Genomic DNA, 22,759 nt, shown 5'->3' with positions numbered 1-22,759 from the left:
GTGATTTTTAGGACAACTGATAAAATTATATATTAGATTATGTTTTTTATAGTCAAGGAAAATAAAAATCAAAGTACTAGTGATTTATCCAATGAATACTTAGTGAGCACCTACTGTGTGCCATATACTATTCTAGTTATTGAGACTACAGTAGAAAACGGCTCAGATATGTTTTGATCCCCTGCTTTCATAGAATTTACTTTCTAGTGGTAAAAACAAAATAATTAAAATGTAATATAATGTTAAATTTAGATAAGTAACTGCATATCATACACATGACATTGACAATCAGGGTTCAACTGACTGAACCTGAAAGATATATCTCCTAGGCTAGGGTAGTTTGCTGACACATTAATACTTTTTTTTTTTACACTATAGTAGAAATAAATATTATTCTTGATATGCAAAGAATCAAAATTATTTGCTGAGAAAGATAACATTTTTATATTAATGATGTTAATCATAATTCATACAACATCAGCAGTTAGAGAAATTATATATATAAAATACCAATTTAAATGATTCAATTGGAAATTTAACACATGAACTGCAGTGTTTTTTATTCTTTTGTAGAATTGACAGGGCTAATGGTGGAGTGGGGAGAAAACTGAGTCTAAGGAAATTGTGGGTTCTCGTTCTGAGATTATTCTACCAGAGTGGCCACTTCAACTGCAATGTCTTAAAGTCCTGATCAGAAAAATGTTAGTTTGACTAAATGATTTAAAGTCCTTTCCAGTTCTAAAATATACAGTCCTTACTCAGGTATGTGATATAAGAGAGAAAAAGACTGAAACAGTAGGTCAGTTTATGTAAATAAAAAGTTATGAGTATTGTCTGTTTTCATTATTAACTTCTCAATTATTATTTGTGGTCATGCGTTAATATAGTAACAGCCTCATAATTCCCATATGAGAGAAGTAATTAGTTAAAAAAAAATCTTTGTAAAGTTCTTGGCAAAAAAATACCTAAGATTTGACAACAATAATAGCAATGATAATAGTAATACATGTATTGAAATATTTGTATCTTAATAGAATATTTTAATAAGAATTTACTTATTTGAATTACCTAAATGGCTTTCTTATAATAACTTTTTAAAAATAAAAGTAAACATTAAAATTTGTCTAGGAAATAAAAGAAATAAGTATTCTATCATCCATGTTCACATAGTTTTGGCAATTAAACATTTGATTTATGCTAAATCAACATAACTGAACATAAAATCAAAACCGATCTTAGTTTTAAAAAAAATGAATATGTAAGAAAAGTTGCATCATTCATTTGGTGAGAAAAAGGGAAGCTTGCTTATTAAATAATTGTTCATGGGACATTTGAATGCCTGGTAAAAGATAAGCAAGCAGAGAATATATTTGAAAGAAGTATATCAAATATCACCATTATGTGTAGTGTTCTTGCAAGTTTATAAAGAAAATCTTTAAATAGAATTAGAAAAATTGACAAAGGACATGAAGAAAGTGAATTCCCATACCAAGAAATACAAATTTTCTTAATAAGGAATAAAAATGACATTGATTTACTATAATATTTTAAATCTCATTAGTAAGCAAATAAATGCCAATAACAAAACCAATATATAGTTATTTAACTAACAAAGTGGTAGTGAGTGTATTCCTTATTTGTAAGAGTATAAAATGATGTTTACCTTTTGTTTAATGTTACTCTATTTTTTTAATGTTTTTTATAATTGAAATCAACACAAAACATAATTTAGTTCTAGGCATCCTGGAAGCCAGGGCAATATGAAACACTTAGCAGTAATATAATAATCTGATACATGAAGACATCTTTTTTTGTATATATGTATGTGTATAAAGGGTGTTTATAAGAAATAGTAACAACAGAATGGACAACAGCCTTAACAATGGCTTTATTGGGAACACTTTTGGTAATTTCTAGATTTTTCCCTTTAATAATTCAAGGACTTAATATTAAAAAGTAATGGGGTTGGGATTTTGTGAGAGCAATATTAATTATCTGACAATATCAATTTTTGGTGGCTGACCCGGCCCTTTGACGTGCCAACTATCTCAGCAGCATTTTTGACAAAGATTGGATAATGATCAGTTTAGGGGTAGATCTTCTGGTGAGTGCCTGGAATATAGATATTCTGATATTGAAGGAAGATCAGTTTGCTTGGGTTTTAGATTTGAGGGGGTTTTAATTGTGTTATGATTATGAAAAGGTTGACATATTCTGTCTAGTCCTGTATTATGAATTTGTATTCAGCCATACACAGATGTATTTCCTAACAAAACGGTGAAAATTTACTTAACAATTTTGAAATTATGTACTGAATGTGTGAGTGTATGTATATGATCTATATATAATATATTCAAAATTTCTTAATTTTACTTCAATGCTTATGCCAAAAAAAGATTTATTACATATACAAATATTTTGTCAACGTATCTCACATTTGAATATTTTGAGGTCCTTTAGTAGCTGAATTTCTGTTGTTTTACTTGGATGTTTGGCACACCAACAATGCCAAAGTGAGAAAATTTAAGAAATTATGCTGTTGATTAACAACCATTATAACTTAGATTTAGGATAAATTATTTTAATTAATATTTTATAATGAATCAAAATATCTAATAAATTTTCTGCAAATACAATTAATCATGAAAATAACAGCTTTTTAAGTTGAATTATTTAAACTGAGAGGCTTTTAAAGTATTTTTGTTTGAAAATTTATATTGCTTAGTGTCAGTGGTGGAACAATTAATATATTGTGTTTGTTAATCAAATAATTCTTTCCAGATATTTCAGTTGCCTTTTTTAAATATTTCAAAATTTAAAAAAGAACTATCTGATAGGAAGATTGTGAACATGATTTTCTTGAAGCACAGGGGCTAATAATACAAAGATAAAACTTTGGAAAAAAGCTGAAAAATGGGAACATTTTCCAATTTGGAAAAATGATGAGGAAAATTATGATTCTCATGACTTCCACTCTTTGTTTTGTTTTTTTTTTAGATTTTATTTATTATTTATTTAATTTATTTTTGGCTGTGTTGGATCTTAGTTGTGGCACGCAGGGTCTTCTGTTGAGGCACATGGGCTCTTCATTGCGGTGCGCGGGCTTCTCTCTAGTTGTGGCGTGTGGGCTTTCTCTTCTCTAGTTGTGGTGCGCAGGCTCCAGGGCACATGGGCTCTGTAGTTTGCAGCAGGCAGGCTCTCTAGTTGACGCACGTGAGCTCAGTAGCTGTGGCGCGCGGGCTTAGTTGCCCCGCGGGCTTAGTTGCCCCATGGCATGTGGGATCTTAGTTCCCTGACCAGGGATCAAACCCACATCCCCTGCATTGTAGTAAGGCAGATTCTTTACACTGGACCACCAGGAAAGTCCCAACTTTCACTCTTTGTTCTTTATAAATTGCTCTGGTAAATTTGCTGTTCAGTACATTGACTAATAGGCTCCAAAATATTACTGAGTATATTGAAAGCCATTCTGGAACTCAGGTAAGGTATGTAATGACTTGGAGAGTATATAGTTCATGGCCTTCTAATGAAGAAAATAAGAGAAATCTGGGAAATCACACGTCATTCAGATGGCATGAAATTTTGCAGCTCTAGTAGCAATAGATTTAGAGAGTGAATGTAAAAAAAAGACAAGAGGCATTATGGAGTCTTTGTTTAAATGAATTCACAGTAAGTTTGGGAATTAACCTTATTAAGATATGGTAATATATTATTGTAACATTTCTTCTTTGTTGCTGTTATTAATTCCATGAAGTTTAAAAAGTGGCAGATTGAAAGCCAATGAATATTCCAGAGATTTGTGGGTCTCAAGACCACATCAAGGATGGGATTCTGGGGCTTCCCTGGTGGCACAGTGGTTGAGAGTCCGCCTGCCGATGCAGGGAACACGGGTTCGTGCCCTGGTCCGGGAAGATCCCACATGCCGTGGAGCGGCTAGGCCTGTTGAGCCATGGCCACTGAGCCTGCGCATCTGGAGCCTGTGCTCCGCAACGGGAGAGGCCACAACAGTGAGAGGCCCCCGTACTGCAAAAAAAAAAAAAAAAAAAGAGAAGAAACATCAATGAAGACCTAAGTGGAATAAAATCAAATAAAGGCAGCTGGCATGGGAAATGGATATTAAAAAAAAAACAGGACTGTGAAGAATATAAGAGGAATAAACTCTACAGACAATATTAAAAAAAAAAAAAAAAAGGATGGGATTCTGGGTCAGTGTAATTTCAGGGTCAGCTTCAGAGCTTCTGATCCAGACTGTAGCTGGCTTAAGATGTGGTGTCTACAAGAGAAAACACTATTTTGCTAGTAAGTAAATGGCGTCTGTGTGTGTGGCAGTAATTACTCAGGCTTTTCATCGTTGCCTACATAATTTAGGTCAACCCTTTTATTATGTTTTTTACTGTACTTTATATATGGTGTTGTTAAAAATACAAGAAAGGGCTTCCCTGGTGGCGCAGTGGTTGAGAGTCCACCTGCCGATGCAGGGGACACGGGTTTGTGCCCCGGTCCGGGAAGATCCCACATGCCACGGAGTGGCTGGGCCCGTGAGCCATGGCTGCTGAGCCTGTGCATCCGGAGCCTGTGCTCTGCAACGGGAGAGGCCACAACAGTGAGAGGCCCGCATACCAAAAAAAAAAAAAAAACAAGAAAAAAAAATGAAATGAAAGAAAAAAGAAAAATGTAAAGTAATGAAGAAAGGGAGCAAGGGAGAAAGTGAGGGAAGAAGAGAGGGAGGCTGAAATGGAAGAGAGTAGAGAACAGAGAAAAGGCTAGTAAGAGATTTATCTTTGTGTATAGCTCTACCACTTATTACTGGTGTGATGTTTGGTGAAACATTCAACATCACTGGGCTGCAGTGTCCTCAGTGTAAAAAGAGAGGATATACTACTTGATAATCTTTAAAGTGGCTTTCAGACCTTTTGGTTTTTGTTGTTTTTATTTTTTATTTTTTTCTTAGACCTTTTGGTTTTGATACCATGACAATGTCTGTCTCCTTTCCCACTCCATTTTTTTTTGTGTTCTATACTTCAGACAGATTTCACTACTTCTTACCAGTCTCTAAACCATTCTAAACCATCTCCCTTTGTAGATTAATCACTGCACATTTTTTTCACACCCCTTGTCCTACAGAAATTCTACTTAACCTTCATGGTTGATCTCAATCGTCATTCCCTTTGCTTCCTTGATTGCTGATGCAGGAAAATTCTCCTCTGTCTGCATTACTATAGTACTTCCTGGTTTATACTTCTCTCATAGCTCTTAATATATTTTTATCATCCATTATTATTTGTGTAATAATATATCTGAAGGCAGGGGTCAAATGAGTTTCACTCCTATATCTTTGATAGCTACTAGTAGCTCTTGATTATATTAGGCAGTCAATAAATTAGTTGAATGGAATTGAATTAATTATGGCATTTCTTTTGAGACATTTGTTTCGGTTGTCTTATGGAAGTTAGCCATACCAAAGCTCCCTTTCTTGAAGATAGCGTGGAGTGGCAGGAAAAAAGTACAGATAAAATCTGGATTTGCTTTCCAAAGCAAATTTTCCAAAATTTGTTTGAACTTAATTATTGTGTGACCCTGGATAAATTATTGATTTTTCTGAGACCACATTATTCAACTCTGATGATGAGTGCTACCTACTTCTCAGGATTTTTTTTTTTTTTTTTTTTTTGCGGTACGCGGGCCTCTCACTGTTGTGGCCTCTCCCGTTGTGGACCACAGGCTCTGGACACGCAGGCCCAGCGGCCATGGCTCACGGGCCCAGCTGCTCCGCGGCATGTGGGATCCTCCCAGACTGGGGCATGAACCCGTGTCCCCTGCATAGGCAGGCGGACTCTCAACCACTGCAGCACCAGGGAGCCCAGGATTTTTTTTTTAAAAGAAAGGTGAGGGACTTCCCTTGTGGCGCAGTGGTTAAGAATCTGCCTGCCAATGCAGGGGACACAGGTTTGAGCCCTGGTCCTGGAAGATCCCACATGCCGCGGAGCAACTAAGCCCGTGTGCCACAACTACTGAGCCCACGTGCCACAACTACTGAAGACCTCGTGCCTAGACCCCATGCTCTGAAACAAGAGAAGCCACAGCAATAAGAAGCCTGCGCACCGCAACAAAGAGTAGCCCCCGCTTGCTGCAACTAGAGAAAGCCCGCACACAGCAACGAAGACCCAAAGCAGCCAAAAATAAATAAATTAATTAATTAATTTAAAAAAGCAAAAAGAAAAGAGAGATGAAATAATATATTTAATGTGACTGGCCAGAGGATGTGCCCTCCAAACATCAGTTTTCTTTTTATTACTCTTTTAGTAAATATTAGAAATTTTATTTTGCACTGCTTATTTTATGTTAGTTTAACCTTCCTATGGAGGCACTCTTGATATCCAATTTACCTATTAAAGTATAAAACAAGTATTCACTAATATTCAAACTAATATCCAATACTTTATCTCAATAAATAGTTTTCTATGAATTATAGCTTGAAATAATATTTTTATTAATTTAAAATCATTATATAGAAATAAATACCCTCCTATTAATCAATTCATAAAATATGGAGGACATGTTTCTTGTGAAAGTGACACAAAGGAGAAAATGGTATTTTGAAAAATATACATAGAAACAGAGCATATGGATATGCAAGTGTAGCATACAGATTTCCATATGTTAAAACACTTTCTTCAAGAAACATGGCTATAGTATTGATAATCAGTGTGGTATGATGCCCTGATTTAATTAAAGATTAGAGGCATTCATTTAGCAGTACTAAAAGCCTTACTAATGTTTTAAGAATGACTTACTCTTAAAGTAGTGGTTCTTAAGTGTGGCCAAATATTAGAACCACCTGGGGAACTTTGAAAAACTTCTAATGCCTGAGGGCTCACCCAAAGGCATCGTTATTTAATTGATTTGGGGTTGCCGTGCAAACCCGAGTTTGGGTTTTTTTTTTTTTAAGTTCTCCGATGTGTGGTCGGTGTTGAGAACTATTGCTCTCAAAGTATCAAATAAGACATTGCTTTTAAGTTCCTCCAAAACAGCTTTACTCTATGATTTTTTTTTCCTAAAAAGGTGGCAGTGATAGTATGAAAGATATGTTCGCTCAACACCTAAGTTGAGTCATCTAAGCATCAAAAATTGAAGTGCCTTCAAGCAGAAACTAAATAATGCAAACTTTTTTTATTGGAAAGCAAGTTAGGATTCCATTTCAATGTGCTTCTTTATTGCTTTCCTATTTCTGCAAAACAGTATTACAGTCCCATTGTAAACCAAAATGGGCTGGAGAAGGGTGGTGAAACATTAAGAATACTGTCTGAGTGTGGTTGGTAGAAATATCTCACCACTTAGTCTCAGCTTCAACAAAGGATCACACTTCAAATCATATGATTAAGGGTAATAAAAGAAGATGACAGTTTTATTTTTGCAGTAAGTTTGCATTTTTCAGTTACTATAAAACTGCGGTTTTCTCTCACATAACAGTGCTAAAAAAACTTTCTGTTTAGGGTATTGCTTGTGAAATGATGTACCAACTTTCTTCATATTAAAGTTTTCAAAATGGATTTCCCTCTACATTTCAGTGACCTCCAATAGATAAGGTTATTATTCAACTGTAACCTGCTATTAAGATCAGAATAAGAAATAGCAGCTTTAGATTTTTTTCATCCTTTTTGTTTGTTTGTTTTTGGCCCCTTCTCAGTAATTTCTTTTTTTTATTCATCTCAATTTAAAAAGATTGAGATTGATCCATCCCTGGCAATTTCAAGCTAGAAGAAACAAATTAAGAAAAAAATTAATTGACTTTATTTGCTTTAATGCTGCCAACCCATATTATCTGCTTTCTTAAATGAGTTTGGAATTGCCAGCTTTGAGGGTATTACACTACATTTTCGGTTGCTGCCAGCGTATCCTGAGCAAATATATTTAAATCAAAGCTAAGCTTCTTAAATATTCATGTTATGCTCTTATTATGGTTTAGAGAAATGTGAAATTAATATTTGCAAACCTGTTACATGGCCAAAAAAGTGTATTTGAACTGTGAGAAATGTGCTTTAAATTGATAATGTTAACTTCGTTTAATAAGGAAAGGTTTCCACAGTCTTATTAGTTATGATGCATTCCAAATGTCTAATTTGTTTGTGATTTTCCAGTCACTAGAGCAATACAAATGTAATCTTTTTCATCAGAAATACATATTGGGCATGCTTCCCAGAAGGTTATGTTATTAAATGTGTAGACCCTTCCAGTGCATGTGCTCTATGTCTATACTTTGATTTTATAAGCACCCCTTTAGCACATATATGTTAAATTTTATTGCATTAAATCCCCTTCTTGCTTCATTGACATGTTCCTTCAAAAATATACAATTTAGAAATTTTCTATAAAACATCAACTTACTTCCCAGTAACAGGCTTTGAGGCGTCCCAACTGTTTAAACAAAGAATAAGACATCAAAAGGGAAATTATCAAGAAATGCTAAACACCAAATAATCGTTACTTGAAACAAGAAAGGAAGCAGAGTAGGAGAAGCTGAACTCACCTTTGTATGAGCGGCAAAACTGAGTTATTCCTACTGCAGACAGACACAAGCAGGTGTATTTCATTCCTGTCTCCTCCTTCATCTTCTTAAATTGGTAGCATTACCAACTGCAGATTTAAAGCATCTGATTTTATATAAAACAGGTTTGTTCCTTTGACTTGCCTTCAAGAGAAAGAAACACTACAGAGTTTTAAAAATTCCAGAATACTGAAAGCTATTTGTTTATAATCATGGATTTTATTGTCAGTGGAATAATCTATGATATATGGGATGGAACAGTTTTCAAGCATTCTGTGAGATCCTAATATAAATTCATGAGATACCAGTGAGGATTGCCAGTGTCCAACCTCTAGCCCTCACATGAGTATGGCCAAGCATGCTAGCTCTTTCCAGCAGGGGAGACCGGGAAAGCTAGTGCAGCTGTCCCAGACAAGCCACTTGTGCTGTATTATGCCTTCTGTTTAAATGTTCACATTTCAACATAGGAGACTAACCAGTTACGGCAGTGGGCCCAGCCATGAAACTGCTTAGTATAATGTGCCCTATACTGAGCTCTTTTTAGAATTTCGAAAACTAAATCCTTGGAGGGTGCAATTCAACCATTAGCTTTTACTGAATTCCACTCTGTATGTTGTAGTGCTAGAAAAGTTCCAATACATTTTTCTGTGGAGAAACCACTGGTATTTATTCGTTTCCCTGAGCTCTACTGGGCAGAGCTTGAGAGGATTATAGGAGCATCAGTTTTAATGCTCTGCAAAGAGGATGAATTTAAATTTTTTTAAATTGAGGTATAGTTGATGTACAAATATTACACAAGTTTCAGGTGTACAACATAGTAATTCACAATTTTTAAAGGTTATATTCCATTTATAGTTATTATAAAATATTGTCTACATTCCGTGTTGCACTATATATCTTTGTAGCTTATTTATTTTATACATAATAGTTTGTACCTCTTAATCTCCTACCCTTAACTTGGCCCTCCCCCTTCCCCTTTCCTACTGACAATCACTAGTTTGTTCTCTATGTCTGTGAGTCTTTTCTGTTATATTCACTAGTTAGTTTTATTTTTTAGATTCCACAAATAAGTGCTATCATACAGTATTTCTCTGTCTGACTTATTAACCCTCCAAGTCCATCCATGTTGTTGGAAATGGCAAAATTTCATTCTTTTTTATGGCTAAGTAGTATTCCACTGTATGTATGCATGTGTGTGTGTGTGTGTATATATATATATATATATATATATATATATATATATATTTACATGCACATATATACCACATCTTCTTTATCCATTCATCTGTTGAGGGACACTTAGGTTGCTTCCATATCTTGACAATTGTAAATAATGCTGCTGTGAACATTGGGGTGCATGTATCTTTTTGAATTCGTGTTTTTGTTTTTTTCAGATAAATACTCGGGAGTGGAATTGTTGGTTCTTATGGTAGTTTTATTTTTAGTTTTTTGAGAAACCTCCATACTGTGTCTGAAAAAAACAGTGGCTGCACCAATCTACATTCCCTCCAACAGTGTACGAGGGTTCCCTTTTTTCACATCCTCACCAACATTTGTTATTTGTGGTGTTTTGGATGATAGCTAAGGAGGAATTTAGTATTATTGGTATAAATTTGGTGGGGTCTGAACATTTTTAGACATTGATCATGAACATTTGTGTAATTCTTCATTTGATAAGAGCTACATTTCTTTGACATTCAGTGTTAGCTCTACCTTAGGATTCAAAATCAGATCAACAATGCCCAATCATCAGAACTATTTTCAACCTGTTAAATTAAAAAGTATGTTTTCAAGGTGTGAACTCATACCCCATTTGTGAAATAGAGTGAACAATTTCTCTGTTCTTAAAATAATATGGTGACATTACTAAGTCAGAATGAAAGTACTCTGTACTAAATGGATAGTGTTTTATGTAAAACATAATAATCAGTTTAAGGTAACCTAAAGGAAATTTTGGTTTTAATAATATACTAATAATTTAGTATACTTTTCTAATTAAACATTTTCATTATAGAAATGGTATCACAGAAAGTTTGGAAAATAGAAACAAGAAAAAAATTGCCTCACTTATAACTTTACCCGCTAACATAATTATTAGCAATTTAGTTTATTTTCTTCCAATTTTCATACATTTATTTTTTCATAAACAATTTTGTATTTGGCTTTTTCACATAAGATTAAATTATACACATTTTCCCATGTTACTACAAGATCTTTATAGCCATTAGGTTTTTGTTTTTGTTTTTATTTCTTAGGTTAAAAATATTGTAGTTATCTTTAATTTATGGTCGGTTTCATATGATTAGAAGTCCAGGATTCACTCCAAGATTAAGATTTAGCTCTAACTGTGGAACCTCTTTTTCTTCATAAAAAAAAAGAATGAGGAAGGTATCTGGCCAGAAGCTAACAGAAAGCTAATAACTGAAGGGGGAGCAGCCCAAGATACACCAGTCCATCAATGAGCAGGTACCAGTGATAACTGGCATTGATATTTTAATATTAAAAATTATTTCTGCAAATTGAAGTTATTGAATTCACTGGATACTCAAGGATGTCTGAGTAATTAAATGGTTTGTTTTATGCTTAGTTACACTCTCTTAGACTTTCCATAGTCTTAAACTGTGGAGGTTCTTTTCTTACAAACACTTCAAGTTATGCTGAGGATCCTGGAATTTCTTCAGACATACCTGAGCATTCCCTAACTTTTATATGCAATAAATGTATTATTTTTAATAATGTTGTTTCTTTAATGTTTATTTTTTCATATAATTCTGAATTTTAATTGCTGTTTGAAATAATTTCATAAGACTATTTTATTAATGTCTTCCATACTTTATTTAGGGATAATAGGCATAGAGCTATTGTTTGGGGGAGTTGTGTATGAGCTGCAGGGGATTGGTGAGGTTGTAGCAGGCTTGGGTAAGGAAAGGGAGCAGAGACTTTTTTCTGGCAAAGTGGGTTCATTGCTTATTTTTGCTTTCTGTGTTTTGTATGTCTAAAAAGAAGAAAAAACAAAAGGTAGATAATGTGTCTAGAAAGGCTGGTTGTGTTTGTTCCAATGATTTTAGCAATATGTTGTATTTTGTACACTGAGCCCCCTTTTTCCAAACAATATTCCATAATTCAAGACGTGCTTCTGGCATGACTGGAATGGGATGAGGGCAAAATTCTCAAGAGATTGGGGCTGGGAGGGGGAAGTCATTTTTTTTTAAAACTTATTTTCTAATTGCCCCAATTCTCTGCTGAATTGTTCCTGTCTCCCTGCTTTTAGCACGCCATGGGCGAGTCTACATTATTATAACAGTGTTATAGGTACCATGTCATAAAATAATTAGACCTAGGTTAAATTTATACTTCCCAAGTTAATTTCAATAGAATATGAACATTTTGTGGAATCCTTATAAATTGAGATTGAGGGCTCAATAATTTTTCTGAATTCTTGTTTAGTGGTCCATCTACCTGGATAATACAGGTAAATAATGGTTTGATTTGAACATCTTCATATAAACACGTTAAGCCCACATTAATCTTGTGGTCCCATGTAAATATATTAAGGGTTTAGTAGGAAAGAAAATAATGCTCTTTATGACTTGATAGGATAATTTGTTTTATGTCTGTGTGTGATCTGCTTGTACTATAGTACTTTGAGTGGTGGATGTGATTCATCAGAATCAGAATTACAGCTCCATAAGCACAGGGTCTGCTCGATATATAATTGAATTAAAAAGCTGGTAGTTTATCCTGAGAAGTGAAGACTTTAGAGAAGTGAAACTCTAAAGGCTAGGGTACAAGAAAACTGAAAGTTAAATGTTGATTTTTCCAAGAACCAGGTGTCAGATTTTAGGCAGATCATGTAACACTTTTGGGTTTCTGTAAATGGAGTTTGACTAGACTGTCCTGAAAGTCCATTCTGGATCTGAAATGATCTTTAAATGTAAGCTTGCCCTGGTACCTGAAATTTCAACTACTGCAGTAATTTCTATGGATTAAGGTACTATCTCCACGAAGCTTTTATTAACATGTAACATATTATTGTGAAGGTAATCCATTATCCCAGTAGGACCTACTAACACATTAGCTTAGTTTTTCAGATGAGCTGCCATTCATCAGAGATGTCCCAGAGGGGTATTGGTGTGGGGCCTGACACAGAACAGGCCCTTAATAAACACACCCATTATTTGAAAGAGGAGATGATTTGGCATGTTTGATTCATGAACTTGATCTGGAATACAAGATAATTCTATAATAGAGCAAGTCTTGGGGGCTCTAGATACCTTTAGCTTGTTGGGCAATGGCAGGAATAGTGGCATATTTTTAAAAAGGAAAAGAGGTTTGTTGATAGGTGCATGCACATTTGAGGAAACACTAAAGGAAAACTTCATTAGCATCATAATGTTTGTATATAGCCTGAATTGATAGGAAAGGATATTATGAATGCCTAGGACCAGAGATGCTTTAGTAGAATCCAGAATTAGATACTGAAATATTTTCAGTTTGAGATAGAATGTTGTTCTTGGAAAAATTTATGGTCAAACTTGCTTAGGCTGAATGTTATTCGTCCAGGACGCTACTCAGTGGCGGGACTGTGTGGGGAGGGGAGGTATGGGATCCTTTAGTTAGAGTTGTTCAGAAAATCAAATTCCAAAAAGCAGAGTAGTTAAGTTTAGTCAAATAACCAGTAATTATCTGAAATAAACATTGTCTGTATCTACCATGCCTAGAACAGTATTTGGCACATAATAATTGCTCAAAATTTTTGTTAAGAGATTGCAAATAATAATTCAGCTTCAAATGTGTATTTGATATGTGCATGTGTGCATCTGTGTCTGAATACAACCTTAATTTGGAAAAAAAAATAGAGGTTAAAGAAGAATGTAAGCTACTTACTATAGTTTTTATTTCATAAATCTTGGGTTCTTGCATTATTAACACTTTTTATTTTCAGTTATGTCTACTTTTATATCTAAATCTTAAAAGTTTTTCATCTTTTCAGGTTTTTAAATCAGACAAGAAAAAAATATGAATTTCATAGATAAAATATAACAAAACAAACAAAATGCTAGAGAACAAATTCAGAGTTTAGATGATTATTTCTGGATTATTTGGGGGATACCCAAAACATAGTGAAGTTAATCACATCATTGAAGCAAGCTATGATAAAAATGTGGCATTTGATTTAGCTGAATTGTTGAACTGCCAAACAATTCTAAAGGGAACACTCTGGTGTTTGTGTATGTATGTATGATTAGCAGAAGCTAAGTATATGAGTGAGTAAAATGACATGCTTATTAAGCTTCAGATATGTAACTGCCAGTAATTAAGGCATTGTATAGCTTATGAGCAAATTCTGAGTGTATATCTGTTTTTTTCCTTGTGTACATAATTTTAATATCAGCATCAATATTATAAACTAGGTAATTGTAACAGTATGGGAAACTTGGTGACGCATAGGCATATGTTAATCAGTTTGTACCTCTTGAAGTCACTTATTGATTACAAACAAATTCTTGATATCTTTAATGCATATTTAATGGAGAAATTGCTTTTAGAAATTCTGGCAGGATGGTAATATAACTTAACAATATGGCACTTAACACCCCTGATATTTTTATTTTTTTTATTTATTTATTTTTTTTTCTTTTTGCGGTATGCGGGCCTCTCACTGTTGTGGCCTCTCCCGTTGCGGAGCACAGGCTCCGGATGCGCAGGCCCAGCGGCCATGGCTCACGGGCCCAGCCGCTCCGCGGCATATGGGATCCTCCCAGACCAGGGCACGAACCCGTATCCCCTGCATCGGCAGGCGGACTCTCAACCACTGCGCCACCAGGGAGGCCCCCTGATATTTTTATATATATAAATAGAATATTTATATGTTTATATTATATAAATCTGTGTATAATCTGTGTATAATCTTTATTAGCTAAGATAGTCTACCCATATTTTACTCTTACAGGATATTTAAATTTTTTCATAGCCAATCCTGTCTTTTTTTTTTTCTTCCACATCTTTATTGGAGTATAAACGCTTTACAATGTTGTGTTAGTTTCTGCTGAACTAACTGAATCAGCTATATGTATACATATATCCCCGTATCCCCTCCCTTTTGAGCCTCCCTCCCACCCTCCCTATCCCATCCCTCTAGGTCGTCACAAAGCACCGAGCTGATCTCCCTGTGCTATGCAGCAGCTTCCCACTAGTGATCCATTTTACATTTGGTAGTCTATATACGTCAGTGCTACTCTCCCACTTCATCCCAGCTTCCCCTTCCCCCGCTGTGCCCTCTAGTCCGTTCTCTACATCTGGGTCTTTATTCCTGCCCTGCAACTAGGTTCATCAGTACCGCTTTTTAAAATTCCACATATATGCGTTAGCATACGATATTTGTTTTTCTCTTTCTGACTTACTTCACTCTGTATGACACATTCTAGGTACATCCAACTCATTACAAACAACTCAATTTCGTTCCTTTTTATGGCTGACTAATATTCCATTGTATATATGTGCCACATCTTCTTTATACAGTCATCTGTTGATGGACATTTAGGTTGCTTCCATGTCCTGGCTATTGTAAATAGTGCTGTAATGAACATTGTGATACATGTATCTTTTTGAATAATGGTTTTCTCAGTGTATATGCCCAGTAGTGGGATTGCTGAGTCATACGGTAGTTCTATTTTTAGTTTTCTAAGGAACCTCCATACTGTTCTCCATAGTGGCTGTATCAATTTACATTCCCACCAACAGTGCAGGAGGGTTCCCTTTTCTCCACACCCTCTCCAGCATTTATTGTTTGTAGATTTTTTTTTTTTTTTTTTTTTTGCAGTAGGTGGGCCTCTCACTGTTGAGGCCTCTCCCGTTGCGGAGCACAGGCTCCGGACGCGCAGGCTCAGTGGCCATGGCTCACAGGGCCCAGCCACTCCACGGCATGTGGGATCTTCCTGGACTGGGGCACGAACCCGTGTTCCCTGCATCGGCAGGCGGACTCTCAACCACTGCACCACCAGGGAAGCCCCTGTTTGTAGATTTTTTGATGATGGCCATTCTGACTGGTGTGAGGTAATACCTCATTGTGGTCTTGATTTGCATTTCTCTAATGATTAGTGATGTTGAGCATCTTTTCACACATTTGTTGGCCATCTGTATGTCTTCTTTGGAGAAATGTCTATTTACATCTTCCACCCATTTTTGGATTGGATTGTTTGTTTTTGTGATATTGAGCTGCATGAGCTGCTTGTATATTTTGGAGATTAATCCTTTGTTAGTTGCTTCATTTGCAAATATTTTCTCCCATTCTGAGGGTTGTCTTTCCATCTTGTTTATGGTTTCCTTTGCTGTGCAAAAGCTTTTAAGTTTCGTTAGGTCCTATTTGTTTATTTTTGTTTTTATTTCCCTTACTCTAGAAGGTGGGTCAAAAAACATCTTGCTGTGATTTATGTCATAGAGTGTTCTGCCTATGTTTTCCTCTAAGAGTTTGATAGTGTCTGGCCTTACATTTAGGTCTTTAATCCACTTTGAGTTTATTTTTGTGTATGGTGTTAGAGAGTGATCTAATTTCATTCTTTTACATGTCACTGTCCAGTTCTCCCAGCACCACTTATTGAAGAGGCTGTCTTTTCTCCATTGTATATTCTGCCTCCTTTGTCAAAGATAAGGTGACCATATGTGCATGGGTTTATCTCTGGGCTTTCTATCTTGTTTCATTGATCTATATTTCTGTTTTTTTTTTGCCAGTGCCATACTGTCTTGATTACTGTAGCTTTGTCGTATAGTCTGAAGTCAGGGAGCCTGATTCCTCCAGCTCCGTTTTTCTTTCTCAAGATTGCTTTGGCTATTCAGGGTCCTTTGTGTTTGCATACAATTTGTAAAATTTCTTGTTCTAGTTCTGTGAAAAATGCCATTGGTAATTTGATAAGGATCACACTGAACCTGTAGATTGCTTTGGGTAGTATAGTCATTTTCACAATATTGATTCTTCCAATCCAGGAGCATGGTATATCTCTCCATCTATTTATGTTATCTTTGATTTCTTTCATCAGTGTTTTATAGTTTTCTGAGTACAGGTCTTTTGCCTCCTTAGGTAGGTTTATTCCTAGGTATTTTACTCTTTTTGTTGCGATGGTAAATGGGATTGTTTCCTTAATTTCTCTTTCTGCTCTTTCGTTGTTAGTGTATAGGAATGCAAGAGACTTCTGTGCCTTAATTTTGTATCCTGAAGCTTTACCAAATTCATTGATTACCTCTAATAGTTTTCTGGTGGCATCTTTAGGATTTTTGATGTATAGTGTCATGTCATGGGCAAGCAGTGACAGTTTTACTTCTTTTCCAATTTGTATTCCTTTTGTTATTTTTTCTTCTCTGATTGCTGAGGCTTCCAATCCTATGTTGAATAATAGTGGTGAGAGTGGACATCCTTGTCTTGTTCCTGATCTTAGAGGAAATGCTTTCAGTTCTTCACCATTGAGAATGATGTTTGCTGTGGGTTTGTCGTATATGGCTTTTGTTATGTTGAGGCAGGTTCCCTCTATGCCCACTTTCTGGAGAGTTTTTATCATAAATTGGTGTTGAATTTTGTCAAAAGCTTTTTCTGCATCTATTGAGATGATCATATGGTTTTTATTCTTCAGTTTGTTAATATGGTCTATCACATTGATTGTTTTGTATATATTGAAGAATCCTTGCATCCCTGCCCTGGGATAAATCCCACTTGATCATGGTGTATGATCCTTTTAATGTGTTGTTGGATTCTGTTTGCTAGTATTTTGTTGAGGATTTTTGCGGCTATGTTCATCAGTGATATTGGTCTGTAATTTTCTTTGTTTGTGATATCTTTGTCTGGTTTTGATATCAGGGTGATGGTGGCCTCATAGAACAAGTTTGGGAGTGTTCTTCACTCTGTAATTTTTGGAAGAGTTTGAGAGTGATAGGCGTTAACTCTTTAAATGTTTGATAAAATTCACCTGTGAAACCATCTGGTCCTGGACTTTTGTTTGTTGGAAGATTTTTAATTACAGTTTTGATTTCATTACCCGTGATTGGTCTGTTTATATCTTCTAATTCTTCCTGATTCAGTCTTGGAAGGTTGTACTTTTCCAAGAATTTGTCCATTTCTTCTAGGTTGTCCATTTTATTAGCATATAGTTGCTTGTTGTAGTCTTTTATGATGTTTTGTATTTCTTCTGTGTCAGTTTAAATTTCTCTTTCTTCATTTCTAATTTTATTGATTTGAGTCCTCTCCCTTTTTTTCCTGATGGGTCTGGCTAAAGGTTTATTAATTTTGTTTATCTTCTCAAAGAACCAGCTTTTAGTTTTATTGATCTTTGCTATTGGTTTTTTTTGTTTGTTTGTTTCTATTTCACTTATTTCTGCTCTGATGTTTATGATTTCTTTTTACTTATTTTGGGTTTTCTTTGTTCTTCTTTTTCTATTTGCTTTAGGTGTAAGGTTAGATTGTTATTCGAGATTTTTCTTGTTTCTTGAAGTGAGCTTGAATTCCTATGAACTTCCCTCTTAGAAATGCTTTTGCTGCATCTCATTGGTTTTGGATCATCGTGTTTTCATTGTCATTTGTTTGTAGGTAATTTCTGATTTCCTCTTTGATTTCTTTAGGGATCTCTTCGTTATTTAGCAGCACACTGTTTAGCCTCCATGTATTTTTGTTTTATACTTTTCTTTTCCTGTAGTTTATTTCTAATCTCATAACATTGTCGTCAGAAAAGATGCTTGATATGATTTCAATTTTTAAAAATTTTCCAAGGTTAATTTGTGACCCAAAATTTGATCTGTTCTGGAGAACGTTCCGTGTGCACTTGAGAAGAAAGTGTATTCTTCTGCTTTTGCGTGAGATGTCCTAAAAATATCAGTTAAGTCTATCTGGTCTATTGTGTCATTTAAAGCTCGTGTTTCCTTATTTATTTTCTGTCTGGATGATCTGTCTCTTGGTGTAAGTGGGTGTTAAAGTCCCCTACTATTATTGTGTTACTGTCGATTTCTCCTTTTATGGCTGTTAGCATTTGCTTTATTTATTGAGGTGCTTCTATATTGGGTGCATAAGTATTTATAATTGTTATATCTTCTTCTTGGATTGATTCCTTATCATTATGTAGTGTCCTTCCTTATCTCATGTAATAGTCTTTATTTTAAAGTCTCTTTATCTGATGTGGGTTTTACATCTCCAGCTTTCTTGTGATTTCCATTCTCATGGAATATCTTTTTCCATCCCCTCACTTTCAATCTGTATGTGTCCTTAGGTCTGAAGTGGGTTTCTTGTAGACAGCATATATAAGGGTCTTGTTTTTGTATCCATTCAGCCAGTCTGTGTCTTTTGGTTGGAGCATTTAATCCATTTACATTCAAGGTGATTATCAATATGTATGTTCCTATTACCATTTTCTTAATTGATTTAGATTTGTTTTTGTGGGTCTTTTTCTTCTCTTGTTTCCTGCTTAGAGAAGTTCCTTTAGCATTTTTTGTAGAGCTGGTTTGGTGGTACTGAATTCTCATAGCTTTTGCTTGTCTGTAAGGCTTTTGATTTCTCCATTGAATCTGAATGAGATCCTGTCTGGGTAGAGTAATATTGCTTGTAGGTTTTTCCCTTTCATCACTTTAAATATGTCCTGCCACTCCCTTCTGGTTTGCAGAGTTTCTGCTGAAAGATCAGCTGTTAACCTTATGGGGATGCCCCTGTATATTATTTGTTGCTTTTCCCTTGGTACTTTTAACATTTTTTTCTTTGTATTCAATTTTTGATAGTTTGATTAATAAGTGTCTTGGTGAGTTCCTCTTTGGGTTTTTCCTGTATGGGACTCTCTGTGCTTCCTGGACTTGATTGACCATTTCCTTTCCCATGTTAGGGAAGTTTTTGACTGTAACCTCTTCAAATATTTTCTCAGGCTCTTTCTTTTTCTCTTCTTCTTCTGGGACCCCTATAATTCGATGTTGGTGTATTTAATGTTGTCCCAGAGGTCTCTGAGACTGTCCTCAATTCTTTTCATTCTTTTTTCTTTATTCTGCTCCCTTTCAGTTATTTCTACCATTTTATCTTCCAGGTCACTTATCTGTTCTTCTGCCTCAGTTATTCTGCTATTGATTCCTTCTAGAGTATTTTTAATTGCAGTCATTGTGTTGTTCACCACTGTTTGTTTGCTCTTTAGTTCTTCTAAATTCTTGTTAAATGTTTCTTGTATTTTCTCCATTCTGTTTCTGAGATTTTTGGGTCATATTTACTATCATTACTCTGAATTCTTTTTCAGGTAGGTTGACTATTTCATCTTCATTTATTTGGTCTTGTAGGTTTTTACCTTGCTCCCTTGTCTGTAACATATTTTTTTGTCATTTCAGTTTGTTTTTTTTTGATGGTGGGACTGTATTCCTGTCTTACTGGTTGTTTGGACTGAGGCATCCAGCGCTGGATTTTGCAGGCAGTTGGATAGAGCTGGGTCTTGGGCTGAAGTGAGGACCTCCGGGAGGCCTCACTCAGATTAATATTCCCAGGGGTCTGAGATTCTCTATTAGTCCAGTGGTTTGGACTCAGAGCTCCCACCACAGGAGCTCGGGCCCAACCTCCGGCCTGGGAACCAAGATCCCACAGGCCACGTGGCATGGCAAAAAAAAAAAAAAAAAGAAAAGAGAAAAAGGAGTAGTACGATAACAAAGAATACATAACAAAATAAAATTAGAAAGATAAAAAATATATTAGGAAGAATAAAAATATAATTGAAACAACTACAAAAGGTAAAATAAAACCACAACAGAAAAAAGAAAAAAAAAGTGGGGCGGGGAACAAGCCAAAAGGAGAGAACAATAACAAAGTATAAAGAATAAAATAAAATTAGTTAAATAAAAGATTTATTAGAAAAAAAAATATAAATGAATCAACAAAAGCGAATCAACGAGGTAAAACACAATCCCAATCTAAAAGAGGAAAAAAGAAAAAAAAGCCTTGGCTATGGGGGCGGAGTTTAGGTGGGGGGTGGAACTTAGGCAGGGGAGGGGTTTAGGGTAGGGTGAGACCTAGGCGTGTGGAGGGGTGACGTTTGAGTGTGGGTTGGGGGCCTAGGCTCAGGACCCACACAGCGGAAAAGGCCCTGGGGGCGGGGCCTAGGCAGGGCGACGTTCAAGCGTGGGGCGGGGCCTCTGCTTAGGACCTGCACAGAAGGAGAGAGGCAGCGTGTGGAAAGGAGAGCCTCTGGAGTGTGGGGTTCCAGAGTTTGGAGGTAGGGCCCTGAGTGAGCATGTGTGGGTGTAGTTTAGGCCCATCACATTGGAGGGGGTCTCTGAGTGTAGAGGTAGGGCCCTGGGTGGGGTGTAGCTGCAGGGTTTGGGCTCTGCACAGCAGGAGGGAGGCTCCAGGGGCAGAGGATTAGGCCCGGGAGCCCAACAGGCTTCCCGGTGCCTAAGTGGACAGGGAAGGCACTGGCCCCTTTCCCTTCCATTCCTCCTCGCCACCACCCCCATCTCCCCTAGGTTCTCCCCCATCGCTGCTGGACCCCCAACCGTGGGTGGGTCCCACTGGGTGTAGGAACTCCTACCCTCCCCCAGCCGCCCCTCAGGGGTGCTGGTCCTGTAGGTCCGGCCTTTACTTTTGCTCCCCCTTCCTTCCCTCCCACTCCTTCAGGACCTGCATGGCTGGAGGGGGCCTCGGTGAGCAGAGGGTCAGGCCCAGGATCTCAGCAGGTTCCTGGTGGTCCAAGTGGGCAGGGGAAACTTGGCCATGCTCCCTTTTGATCCTCTGCCCTCCCAGTGGTCCCCCAATTTCCCTCTTCAGGCATGGGATCCCTTCCCCTCCCCTAGTCGCCCCTCAGAGACACCAGTCCCATCCCACCTCCACTTCTCCTCCCCCCTCACTCCCCCCATGTCCCATATCCTACCTGGTCGCTGGGGCTTCCTCCCTCCCCTTAGATGTCCGTGGTCCCCCACCGGTGCCTGGTAGGTGCCGTAGTTGTGCTGCCAATCCTATCTTAATTAACATTTTGCCTTTCAACTTCTAGAAATAAATGTCCATCTTGGTCTCTGAACAGATTCTTTGGTCTCTGAACATAGCCAGGTTTTAGTTGGTTACTTGCTAAATGCTCCAATGGGTTCTTTCATCCCTTTTATCAAATTAGGAATTTCAACTACATTAATATTTAAGGTTTTAGTGCTTCACAAAAGGTTATTCCTTTGCATGTTTTTTTCCATATGACAAAGTTGACCTGGAATTAGAAAATTATAATTTCCTTTGCTTGATTAAACAGCAACTCCTGGGATGTCACAGAATCCTGTGGCAACTACTCTGAATGAAAGCAAAGGTGAAGAGCATCCAATGTCAGAGCAGAATGTTTTACAGTAAGTTTAAAATCATTAAACCTTTCTATAAACCTTTCTTTATTTAAATGATGAAAATATAGTTAGACTTTGAAATTATTTTATTTTGAAAGGCAAAATGCAAAAGCACTTAAACCATCATGTTAAAGAGTCTTTTGTGAAAAATAAGTATTCCATAAAAACATTGTGTATGTTTTTAAAACATTAAAATATAGATTTCTGTTATTTAAATACATAGGAATACTATTGAAATGATCAGATTAAATTATTTTATTTTTGTTCTATATTCTATAATTTTTTTCCTTTCTGGGAGGAGATATGATTTTCTTAAAGAAACTTTCCAGAAAAATCTTAACTTTAAAACTATATATTGTTCATATTGTTATTATGCAACTGATTTATCCCATCACAATATGTGAAAAGCTGTGAGCCAATCTTTTTTTAGCCAGGTTTGTTAGATACTTCCTTGATAGGGCTATTCATTCATTTAATTCAGTGTTCCTGATATTTTTCACATTTTAATACACATAGAAAATCATCAGATTACCTCTGGCTGAGTGGGGTAGACAGAAGGATGAGGATGCTGGTAGGTGAAGGTTGCTGGCCCAGGACTTGGGCCACCTTTGCCTCCCTTGGGGCATCCCCCAACCTGTGCACAGTTGAGCAGTTGTGATGTAGGTAACACTCACTGAGTGCTGATGGGCCTGGATTCTAGGCAGCACGGACACAGAGCTCCATCAGGGTCAGGACCTTCTCTGTATTCTGTGCCTACCACACAGGTGTTCACTTGGTAAAACCTGGCCCACTTCTGCTCTGTAACTGGGCTGAGCCTTTACGCAAAAAGTGGGGGGGCCTTTGCCAGTTCCCGGGAAGAACGCCTTGTGAAGAGCTAGAGTATGGTTGACATTGGTT

General features: G+C 36.5%; 1 protein-coding gene across 4 annotated transcripts in view; it reads left to right on the top strand.

The window, feature by feature from the left end:
* The window catches only part of GRIK2 (glutamate ionotropic receptor kainate type subunit 2), a 649,287-nt gene that overhangs the window by 53,414 nt on the left and 573,114 nt on the right, over positions 1–22,759 (top strand). Inside the window, exon 1 of one of the 4 annotated variants that reach the window (XM_060114615.1) lies at positions 21,780–21,868. The exons of the other annotated variants lie outside the window; for them this stretch is intronic. Within the exon in view, the coding sequence (XP_059970598.1) occupies positions 21,820–21,868 (49 nt within the window). The 5' untranslated portion in view covers positions 21,780–21,819. Of the gene's footprint in view, positions 1–21,779; positions 21,869–22,759 lie in introns of those variants that run through there. 4 annotated transcript variants of the gene reach the window in all.

Source organism: Mesoplodon densirostris, chromosome 12 (genome assembly GCF_025265405.1).
Source record: "Mesoplodon densirostris isolate mMesDen1 chromosome 12, mMesDen1 primary haplotype, whole genome shotgun sequence".
In the NCBI taxonomy this organism is placed as follows: Eukaryota; Metazoa; Chordata; class Mammalia; order Artiodactyla; family Ziphiidae; genus Mesoplodon; species Mesoplodon densirostris.
Note: the sequence above shows the minus strand (reverse complement) of the source record. Positions and strands in the feature narration are given on the sequence as shown.